Genomic DNA, 19,558 nt, shown 5'->3' with positions numbered 1-19,558 from the left:
TTTTATGATAAAATCGACTCATTTAGACTGCGTTCCAAATGGCGTAAATCACCCTCCAAAGAGAGAAGAGTCATGGTAGTCATGCTGTAAGTTTATGTAAGGAATTTATTCTTAAAGTTATATTCCAGGTTCAAGCAACCGCATTTGTAGCTTAATGTTCCATCCATCCATCCATCCATCGTCAACCGCTTATCCTGTATACAGGGTCGCGGGTAGCTTAATGTTGATTATCTTAAAAAAAAAAAAAAAAAATTCTCCTTTTCTTAAACAAATAAAAATAAAATGTGGGTTACAGTGAGGCATTTTCAATGGAAGTGAATGGGGCCAAATTTCGGAGGGTGCCACAAATGCTGTGGATTAAGATTAACTTGTATTGAACCAGGAATATTCCTTTAACTTGTTTATTTATTTAAATAAGCATAACATGTACCCCGAAGTTCCAGATTTTTCTTCCAGACTTTTAAATCGATCAAATAGAATAATATTGAATTAATAAATGAAAATAATTTGATTATAATTAGATCATTACAATACTCTGTACACATATCCATGTTTTATTATAGCGTTAAAGGTCAAAAATGTGTTGTTGTTTTATGTATAGGTTAGTGGCCATTTTGTGCTTAAATAGATTGGTCAATTCATATAAATAAAAATACATTTAATCTTTTTTTCTTTTTCTATTGACTTGAATAATGAAACTTTGATGAATATATTTTCATACATCTGTAATTGCACATGATCATAATATAATAAAATACTATATAATGTTTTCTAATGAAAAAGCAATACATGTTTTTTTTACAACATGAAACAAACGGCACACACATAGAAAACAAGTTCTTAATTCTACCTTTACATTACTTTGTATCTATGAAACAAAGTACAACTCAGAACAGCCATAAGATATAAACATAAATAAAGCTCCCTGCCGTAGAAATTTATTTTGTTTGCTCTTTGAGCGACTGCCCCTCTGTCTAACAGTAAATGGGTGAATCTCACGAAACCAAGAACATGTCTGAGTAATATTTAATTCCAAAACAAAAGAAAGAAAAACAAATTCAGGAAATGAAGCGTATTTTTATGACCATTAAGATACCACTATACTACAAGTAGATTACTACTGGTGATGTATAATGTGTGCAATAGTTACTTTTTGGCATACTATAGAGTACATATTTGCAAATCAATTAAATATTTAATGTGTACTCTTGTATTCTTATTTTCCTAATTATGTCTGTTTATTGTAATGCACAAAGAGTTTATTGAGTAAGATGTGTTTCTTGATTATAATGTAGATGTTTTCTAATGTATATATACCCTGGCGGCCAAAAGTTTGGAATCATGTACAGATTTTGCTCTTATGGGAAGAAATTGATACTTTTATTCACCAAAGTGGCATTCAACTGATCACAATGTATAGTCAGGACATTAATAACGTGAAAAATTACTATTACCATTTGAAAAAAAAAATAAACTACTTCAAAAAGGTCTCATCCAAAAATCCTCCACGTGCAGCAATGACAGTTTTGCAGATCCTTGACATTCAAGCTGTCAGTTTGTCCAGATACTCAGGTGACCTTTCACCCCAAACTTCCTGTAGCACTTGCCATAGATGTGTCTGTTTTGTCGGGCACTTCTCACGCACCTTACAGTCTAGCTGATCCTACAAAAGCTCAATGGGGTTCAGATCCGTAACACTCTTTTCCAATTATCTGTTGTCCAATGTCTGATTCTTTGCCCTCTCTAACATTTTGTTTGTTTTTCTGTATCAAAAGTGTCTTTTTCTTTGCAGTTCTTCCCATAAGGCCTGCACCCCTGAGTCTTCTCTTTACTGTTGTACATGAAACTGGTGTTGAGCAGGTAGAATTCAATGAAGCTGTCAGCGGAGGACATGTGAGGCATCTATTTCTCAAACTAGAGACTCTGATGTATTTATCATCTTGTTTAGTTGTACATCTGGTCTTCCACATCTCTTTCTGTCCTTGTTAGAGACAGTTGTACTTTGTCTTTGAAGACTTTATTATGCATATACTGCATAGCATTCATTCCTCAAAACAATGATTGACTGGTGAGTTTTTTTTTTTTTGTGCCATTTTTTACCAAATATTGACCTTAAGACATGCCAGTCTATTGCATACTGTGGCAACTCAAAAACAAACACAAAAGCAATGTTAAGCTTCATTTCACGAACAAAATCACTTTCAACTGTGTTTGATATAATGAAAAGTGATTTTCTTGTATCAAATTATCAATTTAGCATGATTACTCAAGGATAAGGTGTTGGAGTGATGGCTGCTGGAAATGGGGCCTGTCAAGATTTGAAATAGTGATGGTGCTGTTTTTTACATCAGTAATGTCCTGACTATACTATGTGATCAGTTGAATGCCGCCAGTGTATATATCCCTAAACACATTGTACTTCAGTATTTCTTTTACGGTATTACAATACCAAGAACCACCACTGAGGACAATGGAAATAAAAAAAATTTAAAAAGTACATTCAAAATGATTGAAAAATAATCAAAATTTCTCCTTTTGATTTTGAGGTGAATTGTGACCTGGACATGTTTTTGTGAAATTCTCTCATAACCCTTTTGCAGTTTTTGATATTTACACCTAATTAAAAAAACTAGAATTTACATGAAAGAACAGATGACGTATTGATGTATTAATAGAATGAATAAAAAGGTTCAGCTATCCCTGCTTGGTGGTTGAGATTAAATATAGAGCCGCAGACGTACATCAGGTATCAGTGTTTGTGGCATCCTCTGTTTTGCGACTGATAGAAGCATTCTGTTGTTTCACAAACTCTGCGTAAAATCCATTCTTTGCCAGAAGTTCATTATGGCTGCCCTGTTCGGCCACTTCCCCTTCTCGCAGGAAGACAATGTGATCAGCCTTCTCAACCCCGCTCAGCCCGTTACTGATGAGCAGCACCGTGCACTTCCTCGTGTCATTTCTAAGAGCGCTGTACACCTGTAAATGATGGTATTCATGTATAAAATGCATGTGTATTTCACCAAACATTATTATAGCATGTATATCTATCACAGATTGATCTACAAAATACCCAGATAGTGTCAAATTTTCAAAGCATAGAATATATTCTGATATATTTATATATCAAACAGATGATGCAACATATATAGAACAGGATTCATTACTTCCACATTGAAATTTCATGAGACACAACTGGCCGTCAAACACATATTGAGCTACAAATAACACATAAGCTACTCATAAGTTTCAGGTACTTTCTGAGACTAAATAGACTTGCATCATTTCAGTAGTACACCCAAATCGTACTGTTCATGTGTTACACTTGCTATAGTTTACTTCCATGTTGCTGCTTCTTTAAATGTAAATTAAGTTAATCACTGAATCATCAGAGCCACCTTGAGTATGAAATGGCATGTATAATAATAATAAAGGGTTAATGCAAAAACATGTTGGTGCTTTTTATACTTATATTAGTGCATATAAATGAAAAATGATTTAATCTTCTTATTCAATGTGTCAGTTTACTGAAAAACAGTGTGGAACATTTTTTTAACAGTATTCCTCTTAGATGAAACTATATTGAATCAATGGCAGTGCAGTTGAAATGAAGGTTGAAAAAGAATCACCGTTTTAAGCCATTTCTGAACAAATACATAATGGCTGAAAATATTGCAATTGATATTTTTTCATCTACATGCCCCTGCTCTCCTCTTACCCTGTGTTCACTCTCTGCGTCAAGCGAGCTTGTTGCATTATCAAACACTAGAATCTGCGGTTGTCGAATCAGAGCTCTGGCGATGGCGATACGCTGCTTCTGACCTCCGGAGACTTGACCGCCCTTCTCTCCTGCATCTAAAAAAACACAAAACAAAATGTTTAACTTTCTCAACCAACTTTAAATCAGTCAGTCCCAACAGAAACTATTTGGATGAATATCATACTATAAGTAGTATGTGTACACTTAATCTAGCCATGCAAAGTAAAATATTAGAGCATCAGAAGAGCTTTGTAGAGATATTTAGACGGGTAAAAGTCTTTACGACTCACCTGTGTCATATCCTTTAGGTAAATTCAAAATGAACTCATGTGCATTGGCGAGTTTGGCAGCAGCGTACATCTCTTCATCGGAGGCGTTTTCTTTGCCGTATTTGATGTTTTCTCGCACCGACCGAGCGAACAGAACTGGCTCCTGTGAAACCACACTAATCTAAAAAGGGTGGAGAATAAAATACATCAGCAAATCAACTTCATTTATATTCACTTAAGATTGGGTGAATCACACGAGAACTGTCAAGGACATGTCTCGGACCTCAAAAGTAAGAAATGAGAAGTTATATTTTGAATAATAAATTAAGCTATCTTTAGGACTATTAAAAATGCAGCATTATGACATTATTATTATTATAATATAGCATTATTTTCATCGGGGACTAAAAACGGTTTAAGGAATAAACAAACAAAAAAAAGATTATATATATATATATATATATATATATATATATATATATATATATATATATATATATATATATATATATTTTTTTTTTTGTCGCTGCAGGTCGCCAGTGGCTGGCGGTGAAGTCGCTAGTGGGTGTTCCCACTACTGGTTGCCTAGTAACGTTTATAAATGACATTCACGGATGTCATTCCATTGCTGTTGACAGCGAATCGCATTTCTTGCAGCTAAAAACAAATATTTTGGAGGGAAAATACTAAATATAAATGGAATCAGTACATAAAATGCTATATATCAAAGATGAATGAGAAACAAGGCGTGCTATTTGCCATAGCAGCTGTTTATCTGCAGCGAAAATGCAAACGTCGGTCTGTCTGGGTCCACAAAATCCCCGCAATCTCAGATACACCTTTCCACGCAGTATTTTTCTTAAAAATGTACTTGTACGTGGGAACAGACATAACATAGAGCACTGGAAAATTGCTAACAGCAAGAATTAGCCTCTCATCCATCTTTCCGTTATTGCAGGAGCTGAGAGAGAGAGAAAAAAGGATCACGTGAGCTATCCCATCGCCAACGGTCGCAACAGCTCGTGTTGCCGGAAGTCGCTGTCCTCTCATTGAAAATGAATGGGATGTTGTCGCTTTTTTGATAACCTTTCAAAATGTAAGAAAATATATTTGGATTCTTCTCAGAGACTCTTATACTACAACACAAAATATGAGTGCTAAAAAAGAAACTTTTCACTTATTATTCAGTTTAACATTATACCTTTTAGACAGGAAGTATAGCTGGTCAAATAAATTATAATTTGGAGTTGTTCTCCAACGTGTGAACTATACCAGGAAATAAAGATAGCACAAAGCAATCCAAAGTTATCGCATATGGATACATGCTTCTCCAAAACAAAAACAAGATTATCAAAGAGTCCAAATAATCTTTCCAAACCATTTAATGTGTTTTATTAAACATTGAAACAGAATAACTGAAAACGATGAATGCAAAAATCTCACAAAATATTAAAATACTTAAACTAGTCCAAATTGACCCGGAGATTCACCCTACTAGTATGATCACATACAGTATTTTGAAAACTTTAAAACGCTAGTAACACATTGGTCACTAGAATAAAGTAAGATTACCTTCTCATGCAGATATTGGTCTTGGTAGCTTAGCAGTGGTTTATGGTCCAGTAAAATCTCTCCATTATGAAGCTGGTAAAATCTCTCCAGTAAACTCACGAAAGTGCTTTTCCCAGCACCTGACGGCCCCACAAGAGCAGTGATCTGACCTGCCTTCAGCTCGAGAGAAACATTCTGGAAAACACCAGCAAAAAACATAGAGCCATTATAAACACAAACTACTGTAGTAGCACGTTTTATATCTTCTGAGTACATACAGTATACAGATGTTTTGAGTGGTTTTATAGCTGTGCTGTGCAGTTGCTATGTGTTCTGAGTAGTTGCCAGGATGTTGCATTCATTCAAGTATGTAGCACAAACAGTGCAGTATGAGTTACTGTGCAAAGTTTGATTCTTACAGTATGGTTAGTGGTTTAAAACAAACCTCTAACTCCAAGTAGTAGTAATCGTGATACAAAATACCTCTAGGAAAATATTTCCTGGTAATTTTCAAGTTTCAAGTTTTATTTGTCACATACATAACCATACACAGTGCGACAAGTAGTGAAATTCTTGATACGACTTTTCTCCGAGTTTATGATAAAGATATATATATATACTGTATATAGATAAGAAGTAGAAATAGAAGTAAAACCGCAATAAAAACTATTTAAAATTGCCCATTTAAAAACAATAAAATACACAATAATATCTCCCCAAAATCAAAAGAAAAAAAAAGTTTTAGTTTCAGTTTAATTCAAGTTTAAAAAAAAATTCATATCATATTATTTTTTATTTTTTTTATTTTTTTGCATAGCGGCAAAATGAATGAGAATGCATTACCATGAGAATTTGGGAAGGTAATGTGCTAAATTGCCATGAAAATTATATCAAAATAAAATAAAAAGATAATAATAATGAAGAAAAAAAATGTATGGTCCTAAAAATAGGCTTCATTTTCTACAAAAATATTATAAAATAATATATATGAAACTATCATAATATATTACATTTTAAAATATTATATAACAAAATATAAACTCAAGAGTTAAATATGACTGACATACTCTTGACAGGTTGCGTGAGATATCAAAATATCAAAAAACTATCAAATACAGATAATACATTTGTTTGCTGGACATTTTCAATACACACCTTCAGTACATTTGTATCTGGTCTCTTTGGATAGGCAAAGGTGATATTGTTGAAGTGCACATGTCCCTTTAGAGCTTGAGGAGCGAGTGATCCATCAGGAGGAATATCAGGCTTACGGTCCACATACTCAAAAATCTTCTCTGATGCACCAACAGCCTTCTTTACATGTGGCCAGTATGACATCAGAACCTGTCATAAAAGTAGCATGTGTTTAGAGACATAATAGCAAACGTTTGAAGAAAATGTGAGTGGTGTTTGCCCATGCAAAGCTCGCCTTGCAAATTGAGGTATCATTTGTGTCCAGTGATGCGATGAGGTATGCACCAAAAGTTATACAAATTGTATTAGGGGATTGTTTAAATCCCTAACTCTATAAGTATGAGCAAGAGTAATAGTGATAGCATCAGACATTCTGTGAAACATTACCTCCACAGCAGACGTGAACTGCAGCTCATATAGCACAAAGGACACCAGATCACCACTAGTGACATCACTTCCTGTCACAAGCCGCCCTCCATAATACAGTATACTGACTTTCAAAGCCAGACTGGACATCTGAAAAAAGGCACATTTTATTAGAAACACTTAAATCCATGTGTGCTGTCCTGAAATACTAAGTCGTTCTTAAACGGACAGTTTCCAAAAAATGAAAATCAGCCTCATGTTAATCCATACACAAAAAGAGATGTTAGTCTCAGACACCATTCACTTTAATTATAAGGAAAAAGATGTACTGAAAGTGAATGGTGACTGAGGCTAACTTCGCTTTTTGTGTATGGAACAAAATGTCAATTTTGGGTCAACTATCCCTTAGATTATGTTAGATTATGTTCAGAATGGAACACTAGTGTAATGCTTATTACATACTACACAGTGTATACTGCACACTATGTATGTTCAGTAAGCAGTAATAAACATTTCAAACAGTATGCAGTATCATAGTTACATAACCTTGCTACAATGCATGTGTAAAGGGTTAGTTCAACCAAAAATGGGGTCACCCAAAAAAAAAGGTTAGTTCACCCAAAAATTCTCACAATTTTACTCACCCTCATGCCATCCCAGATGTGTGTGACTTTCTTTCTTCTGCAGAACACAAATTAAGATTTTTAGAAGAATATCTCAGCTCTGTAGGTGCATTCAATGCAAGTTAATGGTGGCCAGAACGTTGAAGGTCCAAAAAGCATAAAAAGGCAGCATAAAAGTAATCCATGCAAGTAGTTAAATACATGTCTTCAAAAAGGTGTGAGGGAGAAACAGATCAACATTTAAGCCCTTTTTTGCTATAAATCTCTACCTTTGACCAGCCCTAACCAGTATATGGCTGAATGTGAAAGTGAAAATGGAGATTTTTTAATATTTAAAAAAACAAATATTTATCTGTTTCTCACCCACACCTAACATATCGCTTTAGAAGATACAAATTTAACCACTAGGGTCTTATGGATTAATTGTATGCTGTCTTTATGTCCCCTTCTGAGTTCTAGTCACCATTCACTTACATTGTATGGACCTACAGAGCTGAAATATTCTTCTAAATGTATTTGTTTGTGTTCTGTAGAAGAATGAAAGTCATCCACATCTGGGATGGCATGAGGGTGAGTAAATGATGAGAGAATCTTCATTTATGGGCGAACTATCTCTTTAATTCAGCATCCAGTTATAAATATGGACATAAATATGGTTATTTTGGATTTTTAGTCACATTTATACAGTATCTCAGATTTCCTTGGTGAATTTGTGACAGGACCAACTCATAGCCATAATCATATGCTAGATTTAATTCTATCATATGGAGTTGATGTTGATACTATAGAAATTCTGCCGCAGAGTGATGACATCTCAGTTCATTACCACGTCTCTTGTTTGCTGCGATCAGCTAATGTTACTCAATCTACACTATGCTATCGTTCAGGTAGAACTATTCTTTCGACCGCTAAAGATAGCTTCACTAATAACCTTCCAGAATTGTCTCACATACTCAGTAAGACAAAAGGTCTAGAGGAACTTGATGTAATAACAGAAAATATAAATACAGTCATCTCTAGCACTCTTGATAGTGTCAGCATATTTTAGCATAACTCGTAAAAAATAACCACAACAATCCTAGGTGTTTATTCATTACTGTGGCTAAATTGGTTAAAAAATAAAGCATTGACTGAACCAGATATTCCCTTGCAGCACATAAGTAATGAATTCATGAATTTCTTTACTGATAATATTGAAATAATCAGAAATAAAATTGAAACTATGCAATCATCTGTCATAGCACCTCAGAAAACAGTGTCTAATAATTTTTCTCACAAGCAACTTCAATCCTTCACATGACAATAGGTCATGATGAGCTAACAAAACATAAAAAAATAAAAAGCCACAACATGCATGTTAGATCCAATACCAACTAAGCACTTAAAAGAGGTATTCCCTGTAATCTCAGAAACTCTTCTTAATATTAACTCCTCGCTATACTTAGGACATGTCCCAAGAAACTTTAAAATGGCAGTTAGCTTATTAAGATGCCACAGCTTGATCCTGTAGAATTGACTAATTACAGACCAATTTCAAATCTCCCATTCATGTTGAAAATAATAAAAATGTAGTGTCCGGGGGTGTGGATAGCTCATCGAGTAAAGAAGCTGACTACCACCCCTGGAGTCGAGAGTTCGAATCCAGGGCATGCTGAGTGACTCCAGCCAGGTCTCCTAAGCAACCAATTTGGCCAGGTAAAGTCACATGGGGTAACCTCCTCTTGGTCACTATAATGTGTTTCACTCTCGGTGGTGCACGTGGCGAGTTGTAAATGGATGCCTCAGAGTGAAGCCTCTACACAATGTCTCCACGGTAATGCGCTAAACAAGCCACGTGATAAGATGTGTATATTGATGGCCTCAGACACGGAGGCAACTGATATTTGTCCTCCATTACCCAGATTGAGGCGATTCACTACACCACCACGAGGACCTAGAGAGCATTGGGAATTCCAAAAAAAAAAAAAAAGAAAAGCTAATGTCCTTCTATTTCTGCAGAGAAATGGAATATATTAACAATTTCAGGCAGGATTTATGCTCCATAACAGTACAGAGACTGCACTTATCAGAGTTACAAATGACTTACTCTTATCATCTGATCATGGCTGCATTCGACACCATAGATCACAACATTCTCTTGAATAGGCTAGAGAATTATGTTGGCATTAGTGGATTGGCATTAGCATGGTTTGGGTCCTATTTATCAGACTGCTACCGCTTTGTATGTGTAAATGAGGAATTGTCAAATCAAACAAAAGTTAAGTATGGAGTGCCACAGGGATCAGTTTTAGGGCCTCTGCTTTTCTCCTTATACATGCTTCCCCTGGGAGATATTATCATGAATCATGGAATAAGTTTCCACTGTTATGCCGACGATACCCAACTTTATATTTCTTCTAAACCCAATAAAAATTCACAATTCTCCAAATTAGCAGAGTGTATCAATGAAATCAAAGATCGGATGGCCAGAAATTTCCTTCTACTCAATTCCAGATTGCTGTCTAGAACCAAGAAATATGATCATATTAGCCCCATTCTATCATCATTGCATTGGCTACCTGTTAAATTTCATATTAATTAAAAAATTCTGTTAACTACATACAAAGCTTTGAATGGTCTAGCTCGGTTCCTGCTTCATGTTGGACTCCACTGCTACGTGTCTCTGAGTGATGATGACTAAATGCAGTTGGTGCTAGCCAGACATCACTTCAGTATTTTACGATGGACTTCAGAGGATCAACTGATGCCAATATTGGATACTTCATATGCCACTGCTTGAACCTTGGATTTAGGGTGGACCCCACCGAACCTCACAGAAATTACTTGCCGGTGGAACTGCAATGCAACTCATTGATCTCTGCCTGCATCACCTTTGTCTATTGATGGATCATTCTCTTCAAATGGAATACATAGATTATCAATGAATTGCCTACAAAAGCCTTCATCAGCCAACTTCTGCAGTTAATCCAGGATGGACTTCAAAGTCATTAATCTTACAGTTCATACAAAATCTTTGTTTAAACACTGACCCTTAACACTTACTTAGTTTAATCATTTTAAACTAAGCAAAAAAAGTGTGAGTAGTATGGTAGTATGCTATTACAAACATACCCATATTGCCAGTGCTAACTTACACTATTGGTCCATGTAGAGGCAGCATAAGCTGCGGCTTCCACTTTGTTCAGAGCATACGTCTCCTCTAAGCGCTTCCTGTATCGCTCAGTTTCTCCATCCTCGTTAGCAAAGCTCCTGACTGTCTTGATGGAAGAGAATGTTTCCGTGGCAACATCGTTGGCCTTGGCGAGAGAATCTTGCACTTGTACAGAAAGTTTCTGTTGGAAAAATACATTCACAAGTGAACACAACAGTTCTCAATTTGTGTCAGTCTCAGTCACCATTAACTTTCATTGTATGGAAACATTATGCAATGAAAGTGAATGGTGACTGATGCTAGCATAAGCCCACAACATGAGGGTGTGTAAATTAAAACATAATTTGTTATTTTTGGGTAAACTGTCACTTTAAAATCAATCTGGGTGTGATTTACCTGGTAGAACTGGCCAGAGAATTCTGGAATGATCCAGATGACAGGGAGGCCAAGAGCGGTGAAAATGGACAGTCTGGTGGACAGCAGCATCATGGAGCCAAACAGGCAAATGATGCGCATTAAGTACCACATAAGAAGACTCAACTTCTCACTGAGAGACTCACTCATGGTGTTGGTGTCCGTTGTGATACGAGACACAATGTCCCCTGAAGAGAAGGACAGTGAAAGATTTGTATTCAAGCAATAGAGCACAACAGTCTGAATCCAGAAGTAAAAATCCCATTCATTTTGTCCATTGGGAAATAGATTTTTAAACGATTACTTATAAACCTTTAAAGACATTAGCTCTGAGGTTGTTAATTGATGGGATATGCTTCAGTTGAAACCATCAGTCGGCATTATTTCAATGTCATTTTTAAACAATCGGGTTAATAGTAGAATTCCTGGTGAAGGAACCCTAACCATGATACTGAAGAGAAACAATCCACCAATCATGGTGAACAAAGTGCTGCAAAAGAGCTCTGAAGCGACGCCCACTCCCATGACGCACTGGGAGTGTCTCCCTACACTTTCAAATTACTTGCATATTTGTATATATATATATATATATATATATATATATATATATATATATAGGAATATTCTGCAATAAACATAACATATATTGCTTCTTTAATCAACAACTTTAAATAAATTGTGTTATATTTTTCCACAGTTTTTACTTTGATTTCGTCATTCCAATGATTCATGGGATTGAAGTTAATTCCCTCTTTAAAAAAGTTCAGTACATAGTCTTGTACCTTTACAGACAATTTTAGCTTCAAATCAAAGTTTGCAATTTTGTGATTCACCTCTGTGCTCACTGTAAACCCTAATGCTCAAAATAATTAATTGTATTGAGTAGGGGTAAAATAAATAAATTAACCTTGATGAGTATTCAGAACTTTCTCTTACTTTTGAGTTCAAAACTGAATTGTTTTATTGTTTTGAGTTAAACCTTGTGCGACCCCACTTCCTTATGGGTGACATTGTATTGTGGCTTTGCTATACGGAATACATAATTTAAATGAAATAAAACCAACTATATACTGTTTGTAAGAGGGTTAAACTTCTGGCACACCGCGTCACGTGACACAAAAGCGTGATGTTGATTTCCGTGAAGCGCTTCTACGGGTGCAGCGCCAACAAAAGTGCCTTTGGTAAGAAACCCCGTTATGTTTTTTTATTGAAACCTGATTGGTTGTAAAGAGTAGCGTCTCTAGTTTTGTTTGAAATGCCGCTTTGAAGTATCCTTTAATTTTTGCAGATAAACACGAAGTCCACATATGTGGAAAATGGGACATTATTTAAAAGGTAAAAAAACTTGTTAGTTATTTTGAATAATTTTCAACTATAACACATATGTGGGTAATTTCGCTTAATTTTAACATAAATGTTGTTATATATTTGTGGCAGGGCGGAGGGCGGGGCTGGGTCGTGATTATACACACCAGGTCCCTTATCAGGCTAATCAAGCCTCCGAGAGGGATAAAGGCAGACTGCGGATGGTGGTGCGGGAGAGAGAGATAATTTACAGACATGTCCGTCGTGTGTGTGTTTGTCTTTTGGTTAAGTTTATCATTAAAATATTATTTATATTGACAAGCCGGTTCTCGCCTCCTCCTTTCCATTACCATTAGTAAATGCATTCCTATCTATTTTCAATGCATTTTCACTTTGAGAATAAATGTATTCATGCAAAAGCTGAAAAAGTTTGCTTTCAGAGGCTTTATATGGAGTTAGGATGAGAATAAGGTGCATTTCAAACTGTTCTGAGACCAGTGCAGACAGACAGCACACTGGAGGTTAAGTCATTCACTAACTAGGTCAATGGTGCATCCAATAACTTTCTATGCAGCGAAGTGCATTCACTCTGATCAAAAGTTCAGTTTCAGGCTGCAGATGATGTTTGGATCACTCAACATGTTTGGCAGACATGGGACAATGATAATCAGTACATAGATTCAGACACTACAGATTTCCAAAGAATTGGACGCCCACAATTCACAAAGTTCATGTGTACACCCCCCCCCTCCCCAAAAAAATAAAATATTATTTTTGTAATATATTTTGGCTAATTTGGTTATGCTTAAGCTGTCAATAAGTGTGTCTACCAATTACTCTTATCTCCAATATCTTTCAATACAATCCGCAGAATTACGTACTGTAGATTTTGGTGAAACATTTGTGCAGAAAATGTGGACAAGTCTGTGCAGGTTCCATCTAAGCCTGATATTGATGATTATGATGAAAATGGGATTAATATCTTTCTGTGAATATGGCAATTATATCAAACAAAAAAAGTAATCATGCAAGTTGCATATTTACTGATTTATTATGCTATTACTTCATTACTGAATATCTCCTGTTATACTTAACTCAACGCGTCTGTCTCTTTAACATGTTATTCGCATGTCATTTTTGCACATTTCAACATACATGACTATACTATATATTCAGTTATTTTTGTAATCAAAATGACCAGCCATTTCTAACTCATTCATTGTCAAACACCTTCTGTATACACTGTTTACTTATTTGCACTGACCGGTCTACCATCTGCATCTCTTAAAGTTTCCAGTTTATCACAATTTATTTTAGTAAATATTGCTGTTTGCATTTCTGGTTGGATATTTTTATATTTCATTGGCTTTGTACAAGCACTTGCCTTGGCACAATGACAATAAATGGAATCTAAAAACAAACAAACAGATACATATCTATCTGAAGCTAGCAGCACTAATGGAATTTCTTTACAGAATTTTACCTGTTGAAGCTTTATCAAAGAATGTGATATCCTGTTTAAGCACTGACTGGAAGACGAGACCTTGGATGGATGTGTGTATTCGGCTCATGGTGACGTTGTAGATGAGGTCACACACAAACTCGCACACCGCACTACAGAAAACAGGCACATTTCTCTTTATAGCATTTCATGTTCATCCTACAGATGCCTCAACTAACCTTTCAAACACTACATATTATTCAAGCCAAAAACATGTGAGATTGTTTTGTATGGCCCTGGTCTCACCTCATAACAGTCATCAGAGTCATGACAGTGATAGCATGATTAAAGGCCTCAGGTTCATCTTCGTTCATGATCCAGTCTGTCATTTTACCAGTGTAATGAGGAATCGCCATTTCACCTGCAAGACACCCCGAAAGAGCAGGTTACACCAGACCATTCACAATTATTACAGTATAAAAAATATTATATAAATATAAATATCATTTAAAGTTAGCATGCACAAGTAGAAAATAAAGACATTTTTGTCTCATTTAGTGATTAGATTCACTCATTTATATACTCTGGTGACATTTCACCCTACACTTCCTGTAGCACTTGCCATAGATGTGTCTGTCTTGTCGGGCACTTCTCACGCACCTTACAGTCTAGCTGATCCCACAAAAGCTCAATGAGGTTAAGATCCGTAACACTCTTTTCCAATTATCTGTTGTCCAATGTTTGTCCTCTCTAACATTTTCTTTTTGTATTTCTGTTTCAAAAGTGGCTTTCTTTGCAATTCTTCCCATAAGGCCTCCTGAGTCTTCTCTTTACTGTTGTACATGAAACTGGTGTTGAGCGGGTAGAATTCAATGAAGCTGTCAGCGGAGGACATGTGAGGCGTCTATTTCTCAAACTAGAGACTCTGAAGCACTTATCCTCTTGTTTAGTTGTACATCTGGCCTTCCACATCTCTTTCTGTCCTTGTTAGAGCCAGTTGTCCTTTGTCTTTGAAGACTGTAGTGACACCTTTGTATGAAATCTTCAGTTTTTTTGGCAATTTCAAGTATTGTATCGCCTCCATTCCTCAAAACAATGATTGACTGATGAGTGTTTGATTTTTTTGCCATTTTTGACCTAATATTGACCTTAAGACATACATCTTTTATGCTGTTGCGTTACAGTGATTTTAATATGGGCAAGGGTGTTTAATGCACTCCAACTTATCCGATAGGAACCTTTATCCATGGTAAATTCAAGATAATGCTCAGCCTCGATTAGAATGTTTGCAAACTTGGCTATGATTTTAAGGCCCAAGCAATTGGCAAAAGCAATCTTCACCGAAGTGAAAGTAAAAGTAACATAATATATCGGTAGATGATATTTCAGTTTCTTAAGACTGTATGAGTTGTAAATGACACTGGAGAGCTACTGTAAATTATTTACGGATCATAAAGCTAGTATAGAGATGATCTCAAAGCTGTTTATTTATTATTGTGAATTTAACACACCAGCACAGTATTTAACAGATCCTACAAATTTTGATCAATGAATTTCCAAGACTTTTCAGTCATTCTTGATCATTTTATAGAGTTTGCACTCACAAACATCAATATCTAAATAAAAGCATAACTAGGAACCCTGGTATTACCTAATGAAGACACAACCACAAAGAAGAAGACGGCTGCAAAGCGCCCTGTGAAAGGCTTCATGTATCCAAGCAGTCTTTGCAGCGAGGCCTTGCCCTTTGGCTGTGTTTTCTGCTTTTTGGGTGTGGGGAGGACGTTGGGCACATAGCGTTTCCACAGCAATAAAGACAAACCCAACACCGCATACCCCTGCAGAAGCTGAAATAAAATCACATTTCAATAAGAATTTCATACATGTACATACACAATATCGCTGTATCTTCAGACCTTTTAGACATTAAAGGAATAAATCAATAGACCAAATGAAAATGTTATAATTTACACTAAATTTGTTCCGACCTCAACTTCGTATTATGTCTCACTATATCGTTCTCAAATCTAAATAATACAATTATTGACTGATGAGTTTCTAGAGGAAGCTGTTTTTTTTTAAAGACATGCCAGTCTTTTGCATACTGTGGTGAGTCAAAAACAAACCCAAAGGCAATGTTAAGCTTCATTAAAGGAGCCAAATAGCTTTCAACTGCATTTGATATAATGGCAAGCTATTTTATTGTACAAAATTAGCAATTTAGCATGATTTCTCAAGGATAAGATGTTGTGGAGTGATGGCTGCTGGAAATGAGGCCTGTCTAGATTTGATGAAATGTTACTTTTTTCAAATAGTGATGGTGCTGTACATTATTCCAAACTTTTGGCCGCCAGTGTGTATATATATTTAGATAGATAGATAGATAGATAGATAGATAGATAGATAGATAGATAGATAGATAGATAGATAGATAGATAGATAGATAGATAGATAGATAGTTTTGTTATCTATGGTCAACAACTAAAAGAGACATTTTTCAATGACAAATGGGTCACGTGAATCTCGTCTTTGGACACACATTACATGGAACAAGTCAAACTAAACTGTTAGTCGTAACACAAAGTGGAATGACCTCGGTGCTAAACTACTACTCAATAACTGCAGAGTGAAATCTGAACATTTAAAAGCCAGTGGCCAATCACAGACATTTTGAATCACATAGAGTGAAATTTGGTTAGATATGCGAGTGATTTACTTGCATTGAGCCTGGGTAAGTATAAGATCAATCTTAGGATTTAAGAATCAACATCGGGATCGTTCAAATGAAGATTGTGATGCATCAGAACATTTATATTTTTACACAGCCCTGTAACAACTCCATTCTTTAAATATACACAAGAGCGAATGAGGTTCAAAAGCTTAACATGTGGTCTGTTCCTTTCACTAAGGCTGCAACTAACGATTATTTTGATAATCGGTTAATCTAACGATTATTAGAGCGATTATTCGACTATTCGAGCGATTATCGCAACGGTTAATCATTAGCTCTTAACCAATTATTCAGCTTGCGCCCGACTTAAAAGGTTGTATTAAACGTGCTTACTAACAATAAAGAGGCAAATCATCTTTTAAAAATATCTCTAAATGGCAATCATTGTATTAAAGGGGAAAAACTACTAGGATTTTAATTGTTTAATTAATTTAAAAGTTTGAAACTCTCTCGTGCTGTTTTTCACACGACTCATAAGCGGCTCTGACCACACAGACAAATGCCAGTTTCAGAGTTTGTGCTTATTTATACAGCCCACTTCCTTATTATTTGAACTGTAATAAAGGATGCATTAAATACAGTATATAATGGCGCAGTGTTTCCTTTTTAGACGCTCTGACAGGCAAGTTTTGCTCAGGCGGAACACCAGGTACGGCTCCGCTTTATTTCACGACGACACTGCTTCTGTATTTACTAATTTTGTATTATAATATTCTGCAATCTGCATCACCTTAATCAGGAAGTTTGGAGTGCGTCTGGACTGTGAGCTGTTCTTTCTTCCTCTCCTCAATCAAGTGCGAGCTGAAGTGCAGCTCTACCGTGTCATTATTAGCGTTTCAAAAGATCTCATGTTGTGTTAAATGAAATCAGACTATTCAACAACTACATTTTATGTTGACAATTTTTTATTGTCAACGTTGTCGATAATGTCGACAAATCGTTTCAGCCCTAACATTTGGCTTTAGAGACTTGAAATATGGGCTACTTCTATAATGCTTTTTTGTCTTTTTGGAGTTTGGCAGAATAAACAATCATCAACTTTTATTGTATCAAAAATAAAAAACAATTGTGTTTAATGGAAGAAAGAAAGACATACTGGGTTTACAAACACACTTCTATGTGTTTGTATCCCATTTAAAGGTGTCAAAGCACATGGACGTCACGCATCTTACCCCTTGCCAGGTGTGCCAACCCCATACAAGCTCTACAGTGGACCTGCCACAAGCCCAGAGGATGGTGATGTACACTGGGTAGAGAAGACCATGAACTACAGCGGTCTGCACACCCTCGAACCCTCTCATCCACGACGGGCTGCCAGAGTAGGTGAAGGCAAGGAAGAGGAGGAGGCAAGTTCTGATCAGTCCTCCAGCCCACAGCGTGACGAATGTGTTATTGATGAAGGACGGCGACAGTTGTAGAGCACCAATGCACATCACCGCACACACTTCAACACATAACACCAACACAACGAATAGAGGGACGGCCATCATATACTTCATCTCCAACTCTGTGAATTAGAAAACAGCATTTAAAGCAAGCACATATTTCAAAAATCACAGATTAAATAAACTTTGCAATCAGCAAAGAAAAGTAAAGAAACTTTATATGTGGCATACAGAAGACCCTTAAAAGTACATTGGCAGTACAATGATGGGATTATATGGTAACTCTATGATACTTTATATACCTTAGATATATACCTTGGACCATGGTACTGAATGAATACCATATTCATATATCATGGTATTTACATAGAACTCGAGTACCATGGTATCACCCAATGACCCCCCAATAAACCATGGGAATACCATGGTACCATGCCCAATCACATGGTAATGCCATGTTTTTGTGACAGAATGTATAAATCGTACTATAATGTACTTCAAAGAATACCACGGTAGTTGCACCATGGTAGTGTCAATAAAAATATGGTTTTATCATGGTTTCATGTCCAAAAGCATAGTGTTACCATGATACAAGTAAAAAATACATATATATAAAACAGATACAGTACCATGTCCACAAGAATGGCATTAACATGGTGTTACCATGTCCAAAAATGCAATACAATGGTACTTTTTGTAAGTGCTTCTAAACCACTTTCACTTTCATTCTCAAACATATTTGAATTTATGTTCAATGCTTAATTCTTTCATATCAATGCGTTTTATATGACAGTAATTCACTTTTAAAGGTAAAGCTGTAGTTATATAAGTGGACTGTACAGAATAATGTAAACATAGAGTAAGTACAAAGATTGGCCAACAAATCATTCAGGCAACAATATGGCATTTAAAGGGTAAGTAAACAATACGTACCTTGTGCAACGCCTACTGAAAATAGGTTTTAAAATGTCAGGATTTAAAAGATTCAGTGTTGTCAGCACGTCGATTTAATACAAAATATTAACGGGACAAAAGCACAGCAACTTTCTGTGCCTTCAAGCTGCACAACTCCTGAATCTGAAACCAAAAGTAAGAACTGCAAGGGAAAACCCATGAGGGCAAAACTAATTCATATGAATTAGGAGACGTTGGATAAATAAGCCTACAAACTTGGCTGAACGATACACATCGATAGGTGTTTGTTCAGGGGCATAGATTCCCCCCCCCAATATACCATGATCAATGTAAACATGGGTAAAATGGGTAACACCCCCCACCACCACCAATATTCAAGCCAAATCTACACCCTTGTATGTGTTAGTCAGCTGGCTAATCACTGAAGGCTACGTTATGAATATGTATTATGTTGTG

General features: G+C 36.0%; 1 protein-coding gene across 1 annotated transcript; it reads right to left on the bottom strand.

Moving 5' to 3' along the window:
- Positions 1–668: 668 nt before the first annotated feature.
- On the bottom strand, positions 669–19,237 carry LOC127658012 (antigen peptide transporter 1-like). Its single transcript, XM_052147074.1, has 13 exons — positions 19,121–19,237; positions 17,975–18,309; positions 15,723–15,918; positions 14,378–14,492; positions 14,114–14,244; positions 11,308–11,513; positions 10,895–11,092; positions 7,159–7,287; positions 6,733–6,921; positions 5,599–5,772; positions 4,048–4,207; positions 3,716–3,852; positions 669–2,976 (listed from the first exon to the last, which is right to left on the bottom strand). The coding sequence occupies exons 2-13, from the start codon at positions 18,299–18,301 to the stop codon at positions 2,743–2,745; spliced, it is 2,196 nt and encodes a 731-aa protein (XP_052003034.1). The 5' UTR covers positions 18,302–18,309; positions 19,121–19,237; the 3' UTR covers positions 669–2,742.
- Between the last annotated feature and the right edge of the window lie 321 nt (positions 19,238–19,558).

The sequence above is a fragment of the Xyrauchen texanus genome, chromosome 17 (genome assembly GCF_025860055.1).
Source record: "Xyrauchen texanus isolate HMW12.3.18 chromosome 17, RBS_HiC_50CHRs, whole genome shotgun sequence".
NCBI lineage: Eukaryota > Metazoa > Chordata > Actinopteri > Cypriniformes > Catostomidae > Xyrauchen > Xyrauchen texanus.
The sequence above is the reverse complement of the archived record's forward strand: the minus strand, read 5'-3'. Positions and strand labels throughout refer to the sequence as shown.